The sequence below is a fragment of the Neltuma alba genome, unplaced genomic scaffold, assembly GCF_004799145.2.
Source record: "Neltuma alba isolate B1F8T4 unplaced genomic scaffold, ASM479914v2 tig00013251_pilon, whole genome shotgun sequence".
Lineage (NCBI taxonomy): Eukaryota > Viridiplantae > Streptophyta > Magnoliopsida > Fabales > Fabaceae > Neltuma > Neltuma alba.
The window spans coordinates 44,867-69,194 of NW_021637546.1; the positions used below are offsets into that span (position 1 = coordinate 44,867).

The window sequence follows — 24,328 nt, forward strand, 5'->3', positions numbered from 1 at the left end:
ATAATAATAAAATAATAGTTAATCTACGTCAATTTTATTTCTAAAGATGAGTCTGATTTAAAATATAAATTTTAAATTTAAATTTATCTAAACATGTAAAATAAGTCTTACATATATAGGATTAATGAGGTGTTTGGATGAAACCAAATAATGATCTGGAAAATAGCTTATTGAGAATAAATTTTTAGGAGAATAAATTTTGTGAAGAATTGATTTAGTGAAAAAGTGATTCTGATAAAGTGAGAGTATTTGGATAGTTGTTATCAGAAGCACTTTTTATACACCCAAATTACTAAAAAAATAGATTTTATAATATATTTTAATTTGAAGAAATAAAATTGTTGATAATATATTTGTTATTGACATAATTAATAATATATAAGACAATGTAATTAATAAATAATTAATATGTGTATGTATATTTATAAAATATACAATTAAATATGTTTATAAAAAAATAATCTACTCGAACAAGTACTTTGACACTCTTCAATTTGAACTAGAAGTAGAATAGATTCATTTCTTCTGAAACTATGGTTTTGAGTTAAAAAAACATGGTTTTTGGCTCAAACCATAGTTTATCCATAATTGTCCATGTTTGGCACTATCTTTCCCCAGACCATACCCAAACTATGATTTGGGGAGACATCCAAACAAGTCCTAATATTAACTTCATAACTAAAGGAGTGTTTGGCATCATATAAAAGTGCTTTTGAAAAGTACTTTTTCGCAGATTGAGGCAAACTCCTCTATATATTTATTTCGTATATTGTAAAATCACTTTTGAAACTATAGTTTGGTTTTCATCCAAACACTCCCAAAGTCTTATATTAAAGGAGTGTTTGGAAGCACCAAAAAGTGCTTCTCAGAAGCACCCAAAAGTACTTATCTACAAAAAGAAGTAGACTCATTCACATATTTACTTCGTACACTGTAAAAGTATTTTTAAAATTATGGTTTTAATTCTATCCAAACACCCTTAAAAATTAAAAAGATACCAGATTAAAAATATATGCAGGTAACTGAAAACATGTTGCATATATCTAAAAAGAACAGATGCACCTGCTTCGACAATAAATTTTGATGAGGGATTTTTAAGCAATTTTTTTTTGGGTTGCCCATTATCCAATTCATAAGTCGAGAGCGTGAAAAAAAAACATAGAAGGTAAAGTTGACAAATAAAGTAATATAATCATAATTATAGTTTTAGAAATAATTTTATAATATATAAAATAAACGTGTGAACAAATTTATCTCAATTTATTTTATGAAAAATATTTTTTAAAAATAATCCAAACACCTTCATACTCATCTATGTTACGCACATAAAATTTTTTTAATAATTATTAGTACTTACCAGTGAAATTTTCAGCTCAGATTTGGAGCCAACCCAGGGCGCAAACTCAAATGACGGAAAAGGGCAAAAAGGGAATATAGAAAATGCTAAAATGGAAAAGGAAAATTTGTTTTCATCTACCCCGAAATCTGCAAAGGCGTGGAGGGGAAATTGAAAGCAGCTGACGCCATTCCTATTTCCCCCCGTTAGCCAGAGACCCCGACGGCCCGACCACACAACAAGCGAGCAACAGCGGCTTGGACACGGCGCCGTTTTGGTTTTTTTTTTTTTTCCTGTGGTTCGCCGAATTGTTGCTTCAGTCGGGCTTCTCTCTGGTTTCCATTTTGGTATCGTCCTTCATCCTCTTTCTAACTTCCGAGGCATACCTGTATTTGTATTTGGTATAACGTGCTTGCGTTTCTCATTTCGCTGGAGACATTGTTGGTTTTATGATTTTATCATTTTATGGTTTGAATTGGATCGCTTGTAAAATTTGATTTAATGCCTCTCTTGTTTTTTGCGCACGTCGGTGTGGCGTTTGCATTCCTTGAACCTGAGGATATTTTTGATACCAGTTAACGCTTGGATTCATGTTACGAAAATGCTGAATTCAATCCTCTGGATTCTCATGTAGAGAGAGATTGAGCTGGAGAAAAAGAGAGGAGTAGATAGTCCAAATTCTAAAGCAATCCGCGAATTCCTTCCCGTGGTTCTGGATTTTTAAAATGGGATCAATATGATGTCCTCACAAATTCAAGCGGTGTTGACCCCCCCGGGGCCTCTATTTTCTAAGGATTAAACCAGAAAAACTGCTTTTTATCATTTACTATACTGAATTGCCAGATTTTGGGAGTCGCAGGTTTTCAAGTCGTCCATCCGTAGCTCTATCATAATTTGCTACGGACGAGAGACGTAAATTGCAGTTTACGTCATCTTTTAGATTCCAAGCGTTGAGTCAGTTCTGTCCGCTGTTTTCTTGTCATTAGTTTACTGTGCCTGACATCTCCGCATTGTTTGGGGGCTACAATAGGTCCGCTCCAAAGAAATGGCAGTTTCAGTTTAATGGTTGCAAAAAAAAGTGGCCAGTGTAGATCCCCCCCGCCCCCCAACCCAAAAAAAGAGAGAGAGAGAGAAAGAAAGAGAAAAATTCTGCATATAGGGGATACTTCCAAATCTATTAACGGTAAACCGTTAACTAAGTCATTTATAAGCAGCAGGTAAGGCTCTGGCATATAGTGCCTTCAATTTTATCGACTTGTGACTTCTGATTTTGGGATAAGTAGTTGATTTCCTTGAATTGGCAGCTCAAATCAATCCTAATTTGTTAGTTTGGACGTCAGAAACTCTGACTTTGAAGGTGTTGCTTCTTCACAGAATGAAAGTTGCTTATTTTTCTGCACCCCTGTTTCCAAGTATACAAATAAAATACTGCGCGTTGAGATAGCTGAGGGACCAGAGTATTATTCATTTTGGCGCAATTCAGAAGTTGTATTTAAAGGTGGTATGCATTTCCTGCAACTCTATGATTCGTTCCTGGTCAGTTGTGTTGGGGGACTTAGATGGATGTTCTCTCACCAGAACTATATCTTGAAGGTTCATCCGACACCTGCCCATTGCTGATGGAGCAGACTGGGCACTTGAACAGTAGTCAGCACGTCATTGACATCTCTGGGAGTAGTGATGCCTCAACATCAACTTCACTTCATGATAGATATTTTAGCAACATAGGTACATCTGAGCATGGAGACGGCCCTACAAGTGCAGGATTCCCTGTTTCTCAGCAATCAGTTCCTCTCTCTAGTGTATCCAACGGATCTAATTCAAGGAATTCTTCCTCAACAAGACTGGGGGAAACCCGTCGACTGAGGAATCCATTGAATTCTGGCTTTTGGATATCAATTGAGCTATTCCTTACTGTAAGCCAGATTGTTGCATCTATTATTGTTTTATCTTTGTCAAGGCATGAGCATCCAAGCACTCCATTGTTTGCATGGATCGTCGGTTATGCCAGTGGTTATGTTGCTCTCCTTCCTCTGCTCTATTGGCGGTATTATCATGGAAATGAGATTCAAGAACAAGATTCATCTCAGCAGGGTGAGACTTCTCAGATGAATGTTTCTTCAAGGACCTATCATTCTGTTACTAGAACCAGCGGACAAGAGGACAATCAGGCTAGTGCTGTATCATCAATAAGCAATCAGGGTTCATTGTTGGTGAATACAAGGTATTTCATTTTAATGATTATTGTTAAACAGACTATGTCTTGATACATTGTTTCCCTCTGCATTCCTTTTAATGTTAGAATCACACATTAAGCCTGTTGTGCAAGATTTCAGGTGTCACTTCAACAGCTAGTTAGCTTAAATAAAGATGGATAAATGTGGAAGCTAGGTTTTATAAATGGTCATTACCCTATGTTTTGGCAAGAAAAGTAGTTTAAGTGAAAGGAAATATGAATATTATTTTGCAGACTTTGAAGTCTTCGGCTGAACGGATGATGTTACACACATCCAGTCATTTAGAGTATTTATTGCTTTTAATCAAAGGCCTTTTAATCCTTATAATTGATGCATGAAAAACATAAATGCTAGAGTTCAATCAGACACATATTATATCCTTATACCCTCCTATTTATATTATACTAGTATATATACTCTATTTTCTTCAAATTTAAAGTTACATCTAGAGTAAATCAACAAGCTGTAGGTTGAGATAGTAACGGCCTTACCTTGTAAGAAGGAGAACACAAGTTTGAATCTTGGGAAGTATATTTTTTGGGAGAGGCAAAAACCCTTTAATGTGCTGCAAGCCTCGAAAGGGATTACTCCCAAGTCCTTAGTGGCTTGGGAATACCCTTGGTAATTCACCAAAAGAAAAAAGTTACATCTCCTCAAGAAGATTTTAAGCATGAAAGAATACAGCTTTATATTTATTCTAAATCCTAATGAAAACAACTATACCTATTTCGTAGATTTATGAAAAAATAAAAAGTTATTGTGGAGAAGTCTATGTGTAACTTACCTAAAAACACTTCATTGTAAATTTGTAGTGCTTTTTCTACCTCGTGGGCCTATTTTTCTATACAACTGAGTTCTTGACGTAATGTTTGGTGGTTATAAACGTGGTAATTTGCTACTTGTTTATGAAGCTGCTAACTGCATGTGCATGCCTGCTAAGCAGACTGAAGAAACTAATGGAATACTTCAAAATGGCCTTAGATTGCTATTTTGCCGTGTGGTTTGTTGTTGGCATTGTATGGATCTTTGGGGCACAATCGTCTTCTGATGCAGCTCCTAACTTGTATAGGTAGACTCTTGCAGCAACGCTGGCTTTAACCTTCTGCTTTTTTTGAATCCTCATGGCTGTATCTTCTTTACTTGGCAGGTTAACTATAGTGTTTCTCATCTTTAGCTGTATTGGTTATGCTATGCCATTCCTTGTATGTGCGACAATATGTTGTTGTCTGCCTTGCATAATTTCCATTGTTGGGTTTAGAGAAGATCAGATACAAACCAGAGGGGCAACAACTGAATCCATTAATGCCTTGCCAACATACAAATTTAAAATGAAAAGTAAAAACAATTCTAGCAACTCTGCTACTGGTGAAGGCGGAATTGTGGCTGCAGGAACTGAAAAGGAGCGTCTTATCTCTGGAGAGGATGCGGTAGGTCAAGTATCATCTCATCTTTAGCTGGTTAGGCGCTTAATTATAAGTTTAGAACATCCAAGCATTGTTTGTGTGCTTATACCGTGTCCATTCTTGCTGTCATCAATCTATATTTTCTAGATTCTTATGTGTTGAAAATGCAAGAAAAAATTATTCCTATAGAAAAACAATGTTCTTAGAGTTAGTTATTGATAGAACATAATGGCATTATGTGATTTACTGTGGCCAATCTCACTTAGTGGGATAAAGCTTGTGATCATTATTGCGGAAAAAACCTGCATCTACGCGTTTTTGCTACTCTGGTTTATGGAAAGAACCATTTTAGGTTTGTAGATTGTAGTTCACTGGCCTAGTAGCCTTATTTTAATGCATCATAACCATATTGCAGCTTCTCGTGATTACTGTTCCTGTATCTTGAGATCTCTCTGTCATAGACGTAGCATCCATTGAATCATTTTATAATGGTTTGATCGAAATTTAGTGTTTTCTATCTCGTCAGGAGCTTTTTAAGAATTAAGGTGCAAAAATTTCAATCATTTACTCTCTTTTAAACAGTTGATATTCTGAAATCAACCAGATTTTATGGTTTGTGCCCTTGGGAGAAATTTCATGATTAATGAAAACACAAAAGGGAGCTCTATTCGTGTCATTTTCTTTGGCCCGGCAACTTTTGCTTATATTATCTCCTGATTTTCCGGAATTCAAGTAATCAATGAATATTAATCAACATATTGTCAGGGAGCTCAGATTGCAAGCTTTTTACCCTCAGCTGATGGCTGTTTCAGAATCTTAAAATTATCAACTTTCTGTCAACCAAAGCTCTTAAAACTATCCTGCATCACGGTTTTGCATTCTCTCTTTAGCCAGAACTTTCATTGTTTAATTTCCATTGTTGGATGAGTTTGGCTTCTCGCCTGGCCATGACTTTGGTAGTGACTGTGTGACGGTTATGTGTAGGCTTGCTGCATCTGCCTGATAATGTATGAAGACAACGATGAGTTAAGAGAATTGGCTTGTTCTCATCTTTTTCACAAAGATTGTGTAGATAAGTGGTTGAAGATAAACGCATTATGCCCCCTTTGCAAGGGTGAGGTTGGTGAGGTCGAGAATGCAAGAGGATCATCAGGCTCCGTAGAAGAGACAGGCATGCGAGTTGAACATATATAGTTCCTTCCTCCTTGCAAGGGTGAGGCTGGTGAGATCGAGAACGCAAGATGATCATCAGGCTCTTTAGAGGATGCAGGCCAACGAGTTGAAAAAAACATAGTTCCTCACATATAATGGAAGCAGGAAAAAAATTAGCTGCTTATACATTCAAGGTACTGTTTTCCAATCGAATTAAGATTTTTGTTTTTTTTTGGGGGGTTCATTTTTTCACATTATTTTCCCAATAATTACCTCATTATTAATATTTTTAATTTGTTTTCAATTTTAAAATCCACTATTATAATTTGATTAAAAAAGGGTATTTTTAAATGCATGAGTTGAAGTGTTCAAGCCCCCCCGGGGGGGAACTAGTTTTGTAAAAAGTTTTTTTTTTTTTTGGGTCTTCGGGAAAAACCCCTGTGGCTCTCCTCTTCTTTTCTTCCTTTATGGAAGGATGGTTGATTTCTGAGTTCATATTTACCATTTTAGTTTGTTGGTTGATTTCCGATGTTGGCTGATACGCTGCTCCAGTTTAATTGTTCATGTGAAAGGCCGGTTGGAGTTAACCAGTGGAAACTTCGGATTGTATAGTCAGGCGTTACAATTTGCTGATAGATCGGAATTTTTTTGATACTGTAGTTTTCATTAGGTGGGATGCTCGCTTCTGCGAGTGTTCATTAATTCATTATTGTTCTTGAAAGGGTGAAGGTTTGTACAGAAATGCTATGGATACAAACATTTGGTCCATTACATACAGAAGGCCTTCTTGTTTTGGTTTTTAAGTTCTTTTTGCTTTATGATTCAATGCAGGCCATGTGAAAATAAACTACGCTGCAACTTTAATAAAACTATATGCTCAATAAAAAGTAAATCCTTAAGAATTTTAAATTTTTAAAAGAATAGTTATGCAATTATATATCTTAAAAAGCCTAAGTAAATATTTGATATTTATGGGGTGTTTGGCAAGATCTGAAAAAGTGTTTTTTGGATTCAAACCATGGTTTGGGTTAAAACTATGGTTTCAAAATAAGCAAATTCGTTTTGCTTCTAGACACAAATTTAGGATTGTTGGTATCATAATTATGCCTTGTCAGAGGACCCCCAATTGTATATGACAAAAAACACCCCACATTCAATTACAAGCTTTCTTATTTTCATTCTTTTCATTCCGCCTTTGCTCCTTCAAAAACATTCATCCTCTCCAAAAATATTTTTAATCTTACATTTTATAAATATATATACACATAGTAACAATTAATTAATTATATTAAAGATCGAATGTAGTATGTTGTTAAAAATCTTTAAGGCAAAATAATATTTTTCTATTGGCCAAAAAAATAATTATTTTTCTATAAACATATTTAACCTTATATTTAATGAAGATGAAGATATTGGATTTGTTATTAAAGAACAAGATGCTCAAGACGAAAAAACACAATATGTTCTTCCTTTCTTTCAAGATAAAGAAATTGATTCTAAACCTTCATCCCAAGGAGATGATGATCCTCAAGGGTATTTATATTTCCTTGTACAACATGTGCATACCCTGAAAAAGAATCCATCTTTCTTTGGTTCTCTTTTTCCTCAACTAGGACACAACAAAGTCATCCCCAAGCCAAATGTCAAAATCTATATCCTTCCAGGAAGATATGAAAAACCAATTCCTGTTATTACTTTCATAGATACTTGAGCTTGTAGAATCATCATGAACCTTGATATTCTTCCTCCTGAAGCATGGATTCCTTGTGACTAATATTTCCTTACTGCTAATTCAAATACATTCAAGATTGAATAGATTACACGAAGGAAGATTGGTATTCAATTTTTTCCAGGATGTGTTTTATGGATGAAAGTTCTTGGAAGTGATCTCCATGGAAAAGATGTTCTTATTGGATTTGATGCTTACTATCATACTAAGAATATTCAAGTATTGCCTAGAGGAATTAGATATAAAAATTTCTTTAGTGCATATACTAAAATTCCTAATATGTTTGAAATCCAACATGCACCACTAGGATATGAAGGCATCCGAGATCATCTTCTTAAGTTTTGTGCTAATAGTCATCAACAGTTCTCTCATCTATCTCCCTCGTGGAAGAATCAAGAGTTTTTCATGAAATTCCCTTTCAAGAAGAATGAAGATATCAATCCCACAAAAGCTTCTCATCCAGGAATGAATCTAAAAGATCTCAAGCTTGCTAAAGAAGAATGTTTTGCACTGCTTAAACAAGGCCTTATTGAACCAACAAAATCTGATTGGGCTTGTCAAGCGTTCTATATTGAAAAAAGATCAGAAATCAAAAGAGAAAAGAAAAGGTTAAGTATTGATTATAAACCTCTCAATATTTTCCTCCAATATGATAAATTCCCTTTACCAAAGCCCAGTTCACTTACAGTCCATCTTAGAGATGCCAAGATCTTTTCCAAGTTTGATCTTAAAGCTGGTTTTTGGCAATTGGGTATCCACCCAGAAGATCGGCTTAAAACTGCCTTTTGTGTACCAAATACGCAATATTAGTGGATTGTTATACCATTTGGGCTCAAAGTCGTCCTATCATTGTTCCAAAAGGCCATGACCAAAATCTTTGAAACTATGCTTGATAACCTCCTCATTTATATTAATGATCTTTTGCTCTTCTCAAAAGATGAAGATTTTCATAAACTTTTATTATCCCAGTTTGAGAAAATAATTAAAAAATATGGGATTATGTTATCAGTAAAGAAAGAAGAGATAGGTGTCAGACGCATAGAATTTATTGGAATGCATTTTGAAAATAGTCAGTATTATCCTGGACCACATATTACAGAACAATTGCTCAAGTTCCCAGACGATAATCTTACAGCAAAGCAAATTCAACAATTTATGGGGATTATTAATTATTTTAGGGATTTTATCCCTCATGTGTCTAATCACACCAGCCAGCTGTCCAAACTTCTTAAAAAAAATTCTCTCGCATGAGGGACAGAGCAGACTTCAGCTATCAAAACTTTGAAAAGAATTGCACAGCATCCACCTCCCTTAAAGATTCCTAACAAAGGATTGCGAATCCTGCAGACTGATGCTAGTGATGATTTTTGGAGAGCTATCTTAATTGAAGAAATAAATGGAAAGAGGTTCTACTGTGGATATGCAAGCGGACAATTCAAGGAGTCAGAAAAGCATTATCATGCTACCTACAAAGAGATCCTTGCGGTCAAAAGAGGAATCGAGAAGTTCAGCTTTCATCTCAGTTCTTATCATTTCATGATAGAAAGGGACAATATGTCTTTTTTCAGAATGCTTAATCCCAAGGGGAAAGATTTTGCTAGACAACCAGTTATTCCGATGACTAGTTTTCCCACTATAAATTCACTGTCCATCACCTCAATGGTCACTGGAACACCATTCCAGATTTTCTCTCAAGACCTCAGAAAGCTTCTCAGCCTTCAAAGCTCTTGTTACTCTCCACACACCAACCCCTTTTCATCCTAACCATCTTTGAACTAGAAATGCCTCACAAAATGAGAGCTACCATTTTCCCTCTAGGATCCCGTCCTAAAACGCCAACAGATGTACATAATCTTGCTAGAGGCACTATGTTTTACTGGCTCCACTTTCTTCTCATGAACACTGGCATTTACCCATATCCTCAGCATTTTGATGTTGATGCTCCATATCTTACCATTCCTATCATTAAGGAACCCATATTAGAAGAACTTTTATGGTATATTTGGTCTGTCTCAGCCAACTACACCTGTGCTATAGCCTTCTTAGCCATAGCTGTACATGACCATCTGAATGACTCAAGAAACTAGAATTATCATCTTACCACCCTCTTCAAGATGATTACTCCTCTTCCCTACTGGAGAGGAAAACTTTGAAAAATTCTCAATGATCATAATGTCTGGCATGCACCATCCTCCAACGAAAAGAAATTTTTTTGTTTGTATACTTTTTTCAGGTGTTATGACAGAGATGCTGATAGAGGACTTTGCCCAATTAACCATATGATTCTCCAAGTCACTACTCCCACATAGCCATGAAATGAGAGATTATTAATGGAAAAAAAATTGGAAAGACATTAATTGAGCTTAATGAACCAGACATGAGAGAAGACACTTCATGTTTTTCTCTTGGACCTTTCTCTTCTAATTCACCATAAGCCACCAGTACAACACTTGAAGAATTTTAAAGAAATTTCATCATGAATACTGTTAGACCTCCACCAAATATGTCACAAGTTCCTCCTTTAACAAAAGTATCCCAAGAGAGTTACCAAGGAGACTCATAGATTCAACTCACTCAGCCTAAAAGACTTTGTTTCCCTCAACCAAGTTTTCAATCACAACTTCCATTTCTTGTACAAGAATTCCATGATCCTAACCAAGATGATGATGATGAGGCCCGGCTTGCAGAACTCAAAGAATTCTACTGCACAAGAAGACACTATGACTCGGATGACTCTGACCCAGAAGGTGTCATGAACCTGTCCCCTAGCCATGAACCTATCTGCAAAAGCCTATGGTAGACACTATCATTAAGAAGATAAGGGGGACTTGCCAAAAGTCTACTTTATATCATCATCTACTTTTGCTTTATTAAAGTAATTCGTCTTGTTATATATTTCATCTTCTTGTAATAATTAAGGTAGTTGTCATTATTAAAGTAGTTGTGTATTGAAAGCATCCTTACCTTTATGTCAAATCGTCATAATGACACCCACTCGTTATAATGACTATGCTGTTAGGGTTACTATTAAGATTTGTCATGTTATGACTCCGAGCCTCTGTATAAACCCTACTCTACTTCCAGTTATAGGAAGAAGGAGTTGTAAGAACTTTCTTGTATAATACTATTGTGCTTTCCTCATGAGTTCTCTCTCAATCTCTCTTCTTCTGAAAGCCTCACTTATAATGTCTTTTTTCTGTCACCTGAGATTTCGAGTATACTTTGCGCTTACCTCTTTAAGAGGATCCTGTGCATCAGAAATAGAATCTGACCTCAATCTATGAAAGAGTATTTAGTGACAATCTTTCCAGTTATCCTAGATCTGGTGTTCAAAGTCGAGAGTGTAAAACCCTTAACCTCAAAACATTATAAAATCGTCATAAAGTTCACTACTATGGTAGAAAAGGAAAGCTGTTACAACAAACTACCATAGTAGAAAGAAATTGCATAACTTTAGAAATTAACATTTAAACTCGGTTCAAACTCGAACTCTGTTGCATGCAACTAAAATCATTCATTAACAACCACTGGGCCTCCAAGCCTCCGGCTCGGGTAACAAAAGACATCAAAATCAGCCCATCCAATTAGTTTTCAACCATGTATAACAAAGTTTCACAAAGCACTAGAAATGGCCTCCGACCAACCAAAATAAGGAGATAACATTCTCTCCAGTTTACAATAAGGCCGGGTAATCAAAATATTTCAAAAGGAATCCTAAATATGGCAATATATACTAGCCATACATATACAAGGGCTAGAGGCCTAAAGCTAACCAAGCTCAAGCTTCTGCGTCTCTTCCCAATGGCACACGCGCGGAACCTTCACCTGAAAACATTGTGAACCACGGGGTGAGACAACGTCCCAGTAACCAACCTTTCCAATTCAAAGTACTACTAAATAGGTACTCATGAGGTGTCAAGTGGGGCAGTTCACAAGTAATATTATAAATGATAGCCACATAAGTCATGCAAGTGCAATGATGCAATCCCATCAACCATATCCCTCACTTTGGGGGATTTTTAAGAGCCGAACCCGGCTTATCCCTCACTATAGGGGACGTAAGGAGCCATAAAAGGCCTATCCCTTACTTTGGGAGACGTAGGGAGCTAAAAGATCTATCCCTCACTATGGGGGATGTAAAGAGCCAACCATCACGCATTAATGGAGGCCTTAGCACGTGGTAGTAACAATCAAAACTCTCACCAATTCCCAATTCATGCATCATGCTCAAACCATAATCAAAGAGTAAATAATCATTTCACAATTAACTTCTTTCAGTGGCCTATCTTTCATAAGTTACAAATTCAATCAATATCAATTTAAACCCCACAAGACGGTTCTCCCTTTCAATATACAACATACACTTTGAACACAGTTGCTACTCGAAGCACAAAGCATAAATTCACTCACAGTACCACATAAGCATGTACAAAGGATTGGAAAGTGGTTACCTCTCGCCTGAGCAAGGAATAACAAACCGACAATACGGCCCCATGCACCAACAAGGCTCACAACCGGTCTACACAAAAACACAACCACCATGTATTAGCTTTCAACTAATGATGTGGCCAAAACAACAATTAGGGACACAAAATTCCTAACTCCAATCAAAACTCTACCCAACTCAAAAGGGTTTAACCACCAAGGCAACACTTCCAGGTCATAAAATCCATTTAAAACCTTAATTCCTTTCTAAACATCAATTAAAACTCATAACCTCAAGGACCCACTATGGGAATTCAACACCCAAACATCCCATTTGAACAATAGAAGTCTTAACAACATTCTAAACCGATTAAACATCCAATTTAACCCTCCTTAACATAACCCAATTCACAAAACTCAAAATCAACCTCCACATTATCATCCTCAATCACAAACCTCCCATTTCCATAAACCCTAATTTCAAAAACTCAAAGTTCTTCAAATCCAAGAGAACTACACCGATTAAATACTTAGACTAACCCAAAGCAATCAATTAAACTCAAAACAATCGGTCAAAAACCTCAATTCCATAACAACCTAGAAAACTCTAGGGTTTCACCATAAATCCTCAGAAATTTCAAGAAAGAAAGTAGATTAGAGGTTAAGATCACTTACTTGAGGTAATGGATCCTTAGAAACACCTTTCCCAAGCCACAACACTGAAACCCTAGCAGAGCTTCTCTCTCCTCCTTCAGATTTTCTAATTTTCGCACCAACAAACCCTCCCGTGACTATATAGATTTGACACCTTTCGCCGCGACGAACCCAGAACTTCGCCACGGCGAACTAATCCCGAGAGCGATTACTCGCCTGAAAACCTGACTTTGCTGCGGTGAACTCCAATCTTCGCCGCGGCGAAAGCTTCCCGAGAGGAAACTCTCGCTCGCCCAGAAAACCTTCGCCGCAGCGAAATCTTCCCGAGAGGGAAACCTTGCTCACCTGAACAACTTCGCCGCGGCCAAACCTTCCCGAAAGACAATGCCCCATGGAACTCCCGGTTCGCCGCAGCGAACATACCCTGAAAGGGGTCTGTTCACCTATTCCTCCAACATATCTCAATTCCAACCCAAACACCAAGATCAACATTAAATCACTATTCTATCCTTAAAATCAACCAAAAGAGGTTATTAAAACCCGATAAAACTTAGGATGTTACAAAGAGTTCTAAGGTGGCCTATTGATGAGTTGAGAATGAGTGGTTTTATTTGGACTAAAGCTTTGAATATCAGACTATGTTAGCCTGGTCTGATTCAGCTAACGCACCCCAAGATTATTAATTAATTTTTCTTGTATATTATGTATTATGTTGGCAAAAAATATATTATTAACAAATTTATTACTTTAAATTAAAATATATTATAAAATCTATCTTTTATGTAATTATCATATTAACTTATGCCCTTTTTAGTAATTTGTACATATAAAAAGTGCTTCTGGTAATAATTATCCAAATACTCTCACTTTATCAAAATTATTTTTTCACAAAATCTATTCTTTCAAAATCTATTCTCAAAAATAACTTTTTTCCTAAAAACTATTCTCAAAACCATAATTTGAAGACTAGTAAATATGAAAATATATATACACACATATAGTCATAGTTTTGATCTGGGAGTCACTCCTGCTTCATACATATTCATTAGCAAGAAAATACACATATAATTCTAGTAAAAAAATAATATTCACTAGTTTATGAATTTTTAATCATCAAATTATTTTTATTTATTTATAAATAAATCGACATGTATTCCTTATATTTTCCGTTGTCCTCTCTAAGTCATGACAAAAGCGCATGTAATTTATCTTTTACCAATAATCCCGATTAGAGCAATGGTAGTCATATGTTCTATAATTTCACTTAAAAAATATAAAGATTTTTTTCTTGAATTTTTAGTAAAATTTTGAAAGCTTTTTTAAATACTCTCTTAATCTATTTTGAATTTCGCAAATGAAAATATTTTTTCATGAACCAGAAGACTGCCAATTTAGAATTTTTATTCGGCTCGTGCCAACAGGGCGATCTCCCCGGGGAAGCAAGGGCTGGCAGGGGCGTAAAAGCTTGGATGGTGTGACAATTTCACGAATAAAGAAGTTTTTTTAGGGTCTATTGCCTCCTTCAACAAGGGTGTGCGTTTGGCTCAACAGAGAAGATTAAAAAAAAGGGATTTTAATAGAAGAAAAGAGATAAAAAGAATAAGAGGAATTTTAATATTATCTTGTTTGAATTAATACAAGAGGGGGAGAAGAGAAATTTCCATATTACCTTATTTGGTTTAGTAAGGGAGATGAAGCAAAATATTTTTGTATAGACAACTTTATCATTATATTATTTAAGTTGATTTTTACAAACTTAATGGAGTAATTAATAAAACATAATTATAAATAACATTTAATATATAAGATCAACATTTTATAATTAGAAAAATTAAATAAACATAATGATAATACATAATTAATAGCTATTATATATCCAATAACTATAATTGTATTTATATCAAAATATGGGCTAATAAAGTAAATATGTTTAATTTGAGTATTTTTTTTTCAGCTTTCATTTTTTTTTGCGTTGTTGGTACGAGTAGCGAAATAACTTTTTCAAAAATGATATATATAACTTATTTGTATGTTTTTATTTCAAGTATTTGATTTGCGTTTGGAAATTAAAACATATTTGATAACAACTTTTTTTTAAAATATATTTGATAGCATATAAATGAGGAAAGAGAGGCATGGTTGGATCCACAAATATATCAAATCACATGCAATTCGGTAACAAAGGGTAACATGGAATTATCAGAAAATAATATGGGTATATTAGTCAATACAAACCAAAATATTATTCTTTTTCTCTAAAATTTTCTAATTTTGGAGGGGAAGCTTACGAGAGGAGGGGAGGAAAAATGTCAAAAAAATTTTCCTAACCTCCTAAAATTTTTATTTTGCCAAACAAGAGAAAATAATCAAAATCCCTCCTCTTCCTCTTCCCTCAAAATCCTTCATACCAACGTTTGATTTAGGATTTGTGGTTACTCTCCCCATTATAAACATGTCTTTTCTAAGACTTCTAATTGAGACCCAAAAAAATTTAATGAGGCTTTATATCGCTAGATCAACTCTTCTATATTTAGTGAAAAAAAAGTTTTTTTGGGCCAATGTAATAAATAAATTTTGTCTAATACAAAATAATCTGCTGGTTCTTATTATAAATTTTAAATAATTAATTTGTGAATAATAAATAATTAATTAAAAGTAATAGATATGTTAGAAATATGTTTTTATAATAAATAAAAAAAATAAAAGAGAATATCTAAAAGAAAATGATAAGAAATATTATGATAAAAGAGAAATACCCCTGTGACAGGAGAAGTATTTCTCTTTCATTAATGTGTATATTAATGAAAGAGAAATACTTCTAAGTCATACGTTAAGTATTCAAGTATTCAAGTTCAAGGAGTAATAAACAATTAGGTGTAAAAATTTAAAAAAACCATTTTAAAAATTGATATAATTTAGCAAGAAAAAATTCCGGACGCAACACCGTGATGACCCACGCCACGTGTCAGGAAGCCTATGTGGCTCTAGATGGCTCTGCGCTCTTCGGCTGTGACTCGCATATAGGTGATAGTTATCCGTTCTAGTTAGGGTTTATGGATGCAATTTCGACCGAAGAAGGCTACGGAAGCTCGTTTCTTAGTCGAGGCTGTATTGCTCAGCTTCACTTCAGGTTTGGCTATTCAGCTACATCTCCGATATATCGCCGAGGACTCTCCTCTAGGTATTAATCGGTATCTCCCTATCAGCGTGTTCGTATCAAAGGCGATGTGTGGTGTCCAATACAATATGAATAGTTAATACAACAATTATGCATTGGTTCTTTGAATTCTTTACCTTCATCGGATTTTCTAAATTTTTTTGTTTTGTGTTATAAATACGAGTTGGTGGTTTACGTTGGATCTTAATGCTTTTCGATTGTCCTTTCCTGATGAGTTTTTAAATGATCAGAAGTTAATCATGGAACAAGAACAAACGTGGGCGTATAACTTTTATTTTTGTGGGGTTGAAGCAAACCATTGTTAAATTTCTGGACTCACATGGTGCCTATACGATTGTGATGTTCACGTCAATCAATTTTTTTTAGGTGTACTAAGGGTCATGGGCGAGTTCTGTTACGAATCAGGATCAGAATAAATAAAATAACAAAGGAAATAGTGGAAGTGGAGAGAAAACTTTTTTTTTTATTTATAAAAAACAGTTTTTTGGGACCAACAGGGACATCCTCATTGTAGTACGAAATTCGCCGGATACAAAATGACCAGCCGAACTCTGTACAAGGCAAGCTGACAAAATAATTAAGGCTAAGTAACCAAAAATACACTTGCGTCTGAGTATCATGCCCCAGTCTTATCTTTGTTTTTTTTATCTGGCAAACTCCTAATACCTTGGTTATAGGAATTAACGCTCTCTAGTTCTGTAATGCTATTGATGAATTCAGTGATGTGTGTGATTGTTGAACATTCTTTGTGTGGCGTGCCTATGAATTTTTGGTGCTCAAAACGAAGATTGATCTGCGGAATAGTTAGTAGACGTCATTATCTTTGCTTTTACTCCATCCGGGGTTGTTTAATTTAATTTCAATTAAGTTTTGGGCTGGTTTGTGTAGCAATATCCATTACTTGGCCTTAAAACAGTCAGCACCAGGCGATTCTCTCACTCCTGAATGCACATGCATGATTTGCTGAATTAGTTTGGTTGGTTTGCTGTTTGTTTGCATTGTTTTTGTTAAAGTAGTCAGTATCAGACAATTACTTTTCCACATAATGCAGACTATTATGCATGATGATATTATGATAAATCTTGAAGATAAGTCTGATAACATGCTATGAGTTGTTTCAGGTCAGCAAATAATCCCGGGTCATCCTGCATATGTGTTCTTTACGCATAAGGCTATTACTTTAGGATGTCAAATAATTTGGTTTCGCAGCAGTTGCCAATTTCAAGCATGCAAATGACTCAGATGGATCCGATTGTAAGTAAAGTTGACTCATTGGGAAGCGACTTGCCACTTGGACTTGTAGGCCCTGGATCCAGTAACACTATGTCTCAGCAACAGGAGGCACCAAATAATCACGTTGGATTATTGAGAGCTGTTCCTGGTCATCCCGGATCCCATGGATTGTCAGTGCCGATGGTGCAGAGTGGGCAGACAGATTCACATGCAAGTAATCCAGGCATGCATCAGCTTGTTGCACCTATTGAACAACCTATGCAAAGGGAGATGAGGTTGAACAGTATGGGGCCAAAGCAGCTGTCAATAATGCCCAAGCGAAAGGCAGCTGCAGAACCATTGTCTGTTAGCTCGGTGACATCTAATAAGCGAGTTGCTCAAATGGATAGGCCTTGGTTGCAGCATGTGCCTAATACATCACATAGAGGTTCTGTGCAGATGCGTCCTCTGTCAAATGCCCCTGGGCTGCAGAATCTGCCAGCATCTAGTAAGAGAAAAGCACAGATGGAATCCAGTAAACTGGGGACACCTCGGTCAACCGAGTCCAGTAAATCAGGGACACCTCGGTCTTTGAGTTCTAAAAGTCATAATGCTCAGGTGCAACAATCATCCAAAATTCAAACTGAATCATCAGAATCAGTTAGGTCCAAGATGAGGGAGTCATTAGCTGCTGCTCTGGCCTTGGTTTCTCAGCACAGTAGACCTCAGGAGGAAAAGAATAATATACCTCAGGATGAAAAGAATAATACATCGAATGAAACAGGTGATTCCCAGGTTAATCTAAATAATAGTTCTCAGTGTTCATCTGCTGTTACTGATGCTGCGCAGGGGCAAACACAGGAGGTTTCTCGATCTGTCGAGTCCTATTCTGCAGTAATCGATTCATTTGACAATATAACCAAAGATGTTGAATACGCGCATGGTGAAATGGGATGTACAAAGATGTTGAATTTTCCCCATGTCTCAAACTGTGATAAGCAAGACTTCCAGTCAAATTACACTTTGACAACTGATGATGTTCCTTTCAGTGACACCTTTTATGTCAAAGATGAACTTCTGCAGGGAAATGGTCTTTCTTGGGTATTGGACTCTGATATGGTGGACATGTCAATTGAGCAGGAAATCCAAACAAATGAGGATCAGAGATTGGAACCTGAAGATGTAGGCAGTAGTGCTGGGAAACAAACTGTGAACTCACCTGAATTTTTGGCGTCAGAGATAGAAGCAGAACTATTCAAACTATTTGGAGGTGTGAATAAGAAGTACAAAGAGAAGGGGAGGTCGCTTTTATTCAATTTGAAAGACCGTAATAATCCTGAATTGAGGGAAAGGGTCATGTCTGGTGAGATCCCCCCTGAGCGATTATGTTCCATGACTGCAGAAGAGCTTGCTTCAAAGGAACTTTCTGAGTGGCGAATAGCCAAAGCTGAGGAGCTTGCTCAAATGGTGGTTTTGCCTGATTCAGATGTAGATATTAGACGATTGGTCAAGAAAACACACAAAGGTGAATTCCAAGTGGAAGAAGTGGAAGTTGAACATGAAGACAACCTCTCAGTAGAGGTGTCTGGTGGTAAAACGCTGGTTTCTCAAAGTCAGACAGAAAGGAAGGATGTGGAAGGCTCCCCTTCTAAAGCTGATGGGACCAAAAATGATGTGACCGCTGATGTTGGAAAGAGTAATTTAAGAAAACACAATTCGACTGTTTCTGTTCCTTCCAATGATGGAACTGTTACACAAGGGCTTATTGCGGATGATGCATTAAAGGATGCAGACTTCCTTCCTCCAATTGTCTCTCTTGATGAATTCATGGAATCCCAGCATTCTAAGTCATCAGTTGAAAATCTAGTGGTTGAACCTGGCAAAGTGGCACCAACTGCAGAGAAGGATAATCCTGTGGTTGGCACTGTTCCTAAGTCTTCTGATTTGACTCCAAGAAGTGGTCATACTCGTAGTGCCCCTAATAAATCTGACCGTGATCAGAAAACATGTTATAGTGTGGATGCAGTCCAAGAAAAAGAGGTTGATGCAGAATCTGGGGTCGTTCCTCCTGAAACAAGCAGCAGTCAGAGTCATGCTGACCTGAAGCCAAGTGATGCTCATCCTGCGGTAAGGTTGACTGCAGACAAGAAATCTGCTTCTACTCGTGTTGAGTTGAAAGCGAGCCAGTCTCTTGCTGAAGAGAGATGTGGTGGCAGTCATAGGCATTCCAAAACTGCAGTTTCAACTATGATATCCAAGAGTGAATTCGCTTGGCAGGGCATGCTTCAGCTGAATATTTCAACCACTCATTCAGTTATAAGCATCTTTAAAAGGTAGTATACAAAACCTCTTAAGTGCTTACTTTTTCTTACTTTGTTAACTTCGTGCAAGATTAGATGTGGATTTGATTGCTTCCTTCAGTAATTTCTTTTCATCTAGTATATGTTGGATGAGGAGACATATCTGACTAGTCCTTATTGAATAGGTCCGATTTTGAACTTTGTTACTAAAAGTAGAACTACTTTTGTGCTCTAGGCGGAAAGGAAAGATCATAAATGTTATGGAAGCTATGAGTCCTCTGGTATAGCATGCCAGTGGTGCGTGTGCGTTTGAATCACTTCATGTTTTTTTATCTTTATTGTTATTATACTCCCACCTTTTAAAATTTTTGGCTTCTGCTTATGAATATAACTGTTTAAGCTTAGCACCGACTGTAATTTTGCATAGATTATGTCATCCTTTTTTCATGTGATGACTTATCCTTCTATCCTTGTCAAATTTCAATTCTTAGTTTTAACTCAATTTTCCTTTTTTTCCCTGTTTGATGCATGGGAAAGATAATGATTTGAAATTTCTTTAAAATTTTAATTATCTAATATTTAAACCCTATTGAAATATGTGGAGAAATATCTTGCTAAAAAAAAAAAGTAGTGTGGAACCCAATGAAATTTGTGGAGAAAAATCAAAAGAATAAAAAAAATGCATAGTTTTTGAGAGAAGCTATATTGTTAATAGCTTGTGAATATACCTGTAATATTTTATATTGATATTGATATTGATTTGGGTTGTTTGCTTTGCTTTTTTGGCTAAATTATTTTGCATTAAAGCGTGGTTTTTTTTTTAAAATTCAATTAAAAAAAAAAACCACGTGTATGCTATCTGAAGTGAATTGATATTATTTGATTTACTCGCTAATCTGAGATATCCTGTGCAGTGGTGAGAAAACTTCTACGAAAGATTGGCCTGGATTTCTGGAGATTAAAGGCAGGGTTAGACTTGATGCATTTGAGAAGTTTCTGCAAGAGCTTCCTATGTCCAGAACTCGAGCCATCATGGTATCTTGAATTCCTTGAACTTCTGTGTTATTTGTTTAGCGGACCATGCTTGCACAAAGGAGCACTGAATCCCCATCCCCCCTGATAAAGCTTAGTCTTTCTTCTCTCTCTATGTGCACCGTAGTCTCATGAGTTATATGATTTATTTGCTTCCTTCCCCTTGTTGAGAATTTATAAAGGAGGCGGTGAAGTGGCTGGTGGCTGGTGGCTGTGTATGACCTCATGTGCTATTTGGTGTAACAAGTGATGAAAGTAAAACAGACACATGCGCTTGTGGTAGATAAAGAAAGTGAATTTTGGTGATTTTGCAGTGATTGAAACATGTAGCTAGTCAACTTGTTATAAAATTGAGCATTTTTAGCGAACCTTATGATGACTATGTTTGAGGACTTGAACATTCAATTCTCTCTTGTTAATGTCATTTTTGTTTTGTGAATTATTTATATTTTAACCCCTCAATTTTTATTGCAGGTTTTGCATTTTGTTTCTAAGGAGGACTGCCCCGAGAATGAGAAATCAATCCTTCGTGAGGTCATAATCTTTTTTTTTTTTGGCCAACCGTGAGGTTATAATTTCAAGATTGTCTTGTGCACCATCAACTACGTTATGTTACTGATATAGATATTTTCGCCTGCAGGTAGCGGATTCATACATTTTGGACGAGCGAGTGGGGTTTGCTGAGCCTATGCCTGGAGTTGAACTTTACTTTTGCCCTCCTCATAAAAAAACAGTTGAAATGCTCAGCAAGATACTTCCAATGGAACAAATTGAGGCAGTTAATTCTATTGATTATGGCCTAATTGGTATTAATGTATGGAGAAAGACTCATTCAACTTCCACTATATCACCCACTTCATCATCGCACCACAAACATGGCTCTAAAAAGCAGTATTTATCATCTAGGAGACAGCAAGATACAAATGTAAATGCCAATCTCGCCCCTAAAGCGGAGTCCCCCACGGGCTTTGCAAACACTCAGAGTGGACCCCCTTCTGATGATGATATCCCTCCAGGTTTTGGGCCAGCAGCGGCCCGAGATGAGGATGACCTCCCGGAGTTCAATTTCTCCGGCAGGTCAAATCCATCACACTTGGCCCAAAAACCTTTTATGCGACCCGTTGCTCCCCCATCCCACACGATTGACCAAACATCACGCCCTGTGGAACAAATGAGGGAGCTTGTACAAAAATATGGGCAAAGCCAGGTTAATGCTTCCGGAAGCTGGCATGATAAGTTTGGGGCAACCATTCAGCCCTGGAACGACGAGGATGATGACATTCCCGAATGGCAGCCCCAAACGTCCCAGAATCAATTTCACCCTCAACAACCCAGTCGCAGCTTTCAGCCGCGATCTCACATGCTGAGCCATTCATATGGCGTTTCACAGTCATTTGTGCAAGCCCCAATGAATATGACGCCAGACCACCCGAGTTATAGGCCTTTGTTGGTTCCTCCTGCGCAGAGAAATAACCTTCAGCCGCCATCTCTTGGGCACGCCTATGGAGCCCCTGCGCAGGCCCCACCCTGGCATCAGAATGTTCCGAGGAGTAGGGGTTTTTAGTTTCGAAGACCATTTTATTTATTTACTATCTTGTATTTGTTCTTAGATGTATGTAGCCATGTAATCATAAATTCTTTCAAGAGGTTCCCGTAGATTTAGTAGCTTTCAGGAGGAAGCGAAAGACGGTTTTCTTGGCCCCACCCCCTTTCTCTTTCTGTTTAAAGCACTTTGCAAACTTTAGGGGTTTTTGGTTAAAACTCGGACAAAATTTTGCCTGAAGCCAGTTCTTGTTTCGTTGCGACGCCTTCAAAAGCTCGTCCAATCTTGCTCTATGCGGGAGCGGAATTCACATGTTGCGTTGTCTATTTATTGAGACCCCAATAGCCGATGAGGTCTTTTTCTGACTGACAAGGGTCAAATGAATGCTTTGCCGACCGAGTTTTCCCGATGAGCGTTGGTTGGGCGGATCAAGCCTTGTAATCTAACATGATAAAATCACTGCATTTGTCTTTCTTTTTTTCCCACCTCTCTCGGTCAGCCTTGTAGTCTGATATTCTAGCTTTTCTGTTTTTTTAGCCAGAGCACTTGATGCTTTTATCGCGCACACAATTTGAAATATGTCTTCTACTCAAGTCATAGCTTATGGACCCAAAGTTAATAAAAGATGACACAAGAAAGCGGCGTCGTTATATTTTCAGTTCCTAAACCTTTTGTTTCTTTCTGCCGACCGGGCTCCACAAACATGCCGCAATATTTTCCCGCATTTAGAAGGGAAGTTAGCAGACCTCAATGCTTTACTGGGATTCCTTTTTTTTTTTTATAAATAAATACTAGTAAGGCAAGCTGGCGCTTAAGAAAAATGAAAAGAGAAACACTAAACAGGGTTCAGACCCCTGTGCATAAGTCCTAAGCATTTATGATAAGTACGAGGATTAGCAATCGTTCATGGAGGATCCCTCAGTTCAGAGTTAACACTCAAATGTCTCGACTGAATTTATTTCCGTGATCTCGTATTAAAAAAAAAAAACAAACTCGTGCATGTACACAGATGGCATCGTGTCCAATTATGCATCATTACAACTAGCCGCAGTCGATGATGTCATTTTGCAAATTCCGAACTCAGCTAGCATCTATTCAGCTCAAGATATGGACCGATGAAGAGGCAGCTGAAGATGTGGAGATTGGAGGGCAGCCCAGTGAGGTAGACGCTGAAGTGGATGTGCAGGATGAAGAAAACTCTCTGGAAGATGACACTGTCTGAAAGTGACAACGAAGACAACCAGATGAAGATTGATAGCTCGAAAGTCCAAAGTCCTCCTTCCTTCAAGTATATGCTTATGGGCTTGAAAGATGATTCGGAGAGATCTTCGTCGGCAAGGAAGATGTCACCATTGTCAAATACGCTTCTTTGCCTTCGATAAACTTCCCAAAGAAGAATATGAAAAGCATCGATTTGTATAAAGGCATTTTCTGAAAGTACTTTTTTTGACAAACTGTAAAAAAGTGCTTTTTGGACCCAAATTTATGGTTTGGGCCAGACCAAACAACTGGGAAAATAACCAAACCAAGGATCAAGATTTTGGAACTTAAAACCATGGTTTTCAAAAAAAACAAAACGGATTTGCTTCTGGGTAATCGTTGTGTAATGATTATGGTTGTCAGAAAATATAGGACAAAAAACACCCCGTATTCAATTATTCAATTATAAGCTTCCTTCTGCCTTCAGTATTTCGGTCCTTCAGAAGTGCTTTTTTATAATATATTATTCAATTAATAATATGTGACAAAATAATCATTTTTCTATAAACATATTTAATCTTATATTTTAAAAATATATATACACATTAATTATTTATTAACTACATTTTCTTATACTCTTCCGGTTCTTAATATAAGACCCATTTAACTAATTTGATTAGATTAAGGAAGTTAGGTGAGTTCGTTAATTATACCTAAAACACCATAATCATCTTTCTTAATACCTCCTCTCCTACCTCTACTTGATTATGGTTGAGGGAGCATTTATAGAGGTAGTCTAGAGAAAATTGATAAATATAAGAAGTGGATCTTATATTTAGAACCAAAACCAACTTAACAATCAGAATCCTATATTAAAGACCAAAGGAGTATATTATTAATTATGTTGATAAAAAAATATATTATTAA

General features: G+C 36.6%; 2 protein-coding genes across 13 annotated transcripts; both read left to right on the top strand.

Annotated features, from left to right (window-relative positions):
- The first annotated feature begins 1,487 nt into the window (after positions 1–1,487).
- On the top strand, positions 1,488–6,915 carry LOC114735765 (E3 ubiquitin-protein ligase At1g63170). Of its 10 annotated transcripts, XM_028923515.1 has the most exons (6): positions 1,529–1,683; positions 2,711–2,834; positions 2,915–3,560; positions 4,517–4,642; positions 4,721–5,000; positions 5,961–6,915. In XM_028923515.1, the coding sequence occupies exons 3-6, from the start codon at positions 2,956–2,958 to the stop codon at positions 6,168–6,170; spliced, it is 1,221 nt and encodes a 406-aa protein (XP_028779348.1). In that variant the 5' UTR covers positions 1,529–1,683; positions 2,711–2,834; positions 2,915–2,955; the 3' UTR covers positions 6,171–6,915. The 10 variants fall into 10 exon arrangements, 8 of the variants coding, with proteins under 8 accessions (XP_028779346.1, XP_028779347.1, XP_028779345.1 ...); XR_003739298.1 differs by having other exon boundaries at positions 1,490–3,560; positions 5,961–6,322; positions 6,639–6,915; XR_003739299.1 differs by having other exon boundaries at positions 1,490–3,560; positions 5,961–6,322; positions 6,681–6,915.
- Positions 6,916–15,979: 9,064 nt separating this feature from the next.
- Positions 15,980–22,455, top strand: LOC114735769 (death-inducer obliterator 1). Of its 3 annotated transcripts, none has more exons than XM_028923520.1 (5): positions 15,980–16,117; positions 17,236–19,659; positions 20,541–20,661; positions 21,133–21,192; positions 21,299–22,455. In XM_028923520.1, the coding sequence occupies exons 2-5, from the start codon at positions 17,300–17,302 to the stop codon at positions 22,220–22,222; spliced, it is 3,465 nt and encodes a 1,154-aa protein (XP_028779353.1). In that variant the 5' UTR covers positions 15,980–16,117; positions 17,236–17,299; the 3' UTR covers positions 22,223–22,455. The 3 variants fall into 3 exon arrangements, with proteins under 3 accessions (XP_028779353.1, XP_028779354.1, XP_028779355.1); XM_028923521.1 differs by having other exon boundaries at positions 15,991–16,127; XM_028923522.1 differs by having other exon boundaries at positions 16,040–16,066.
- The last annotated feature ends 1,873 nt before the right edge of the window (positions 22,456–24,328 follow it).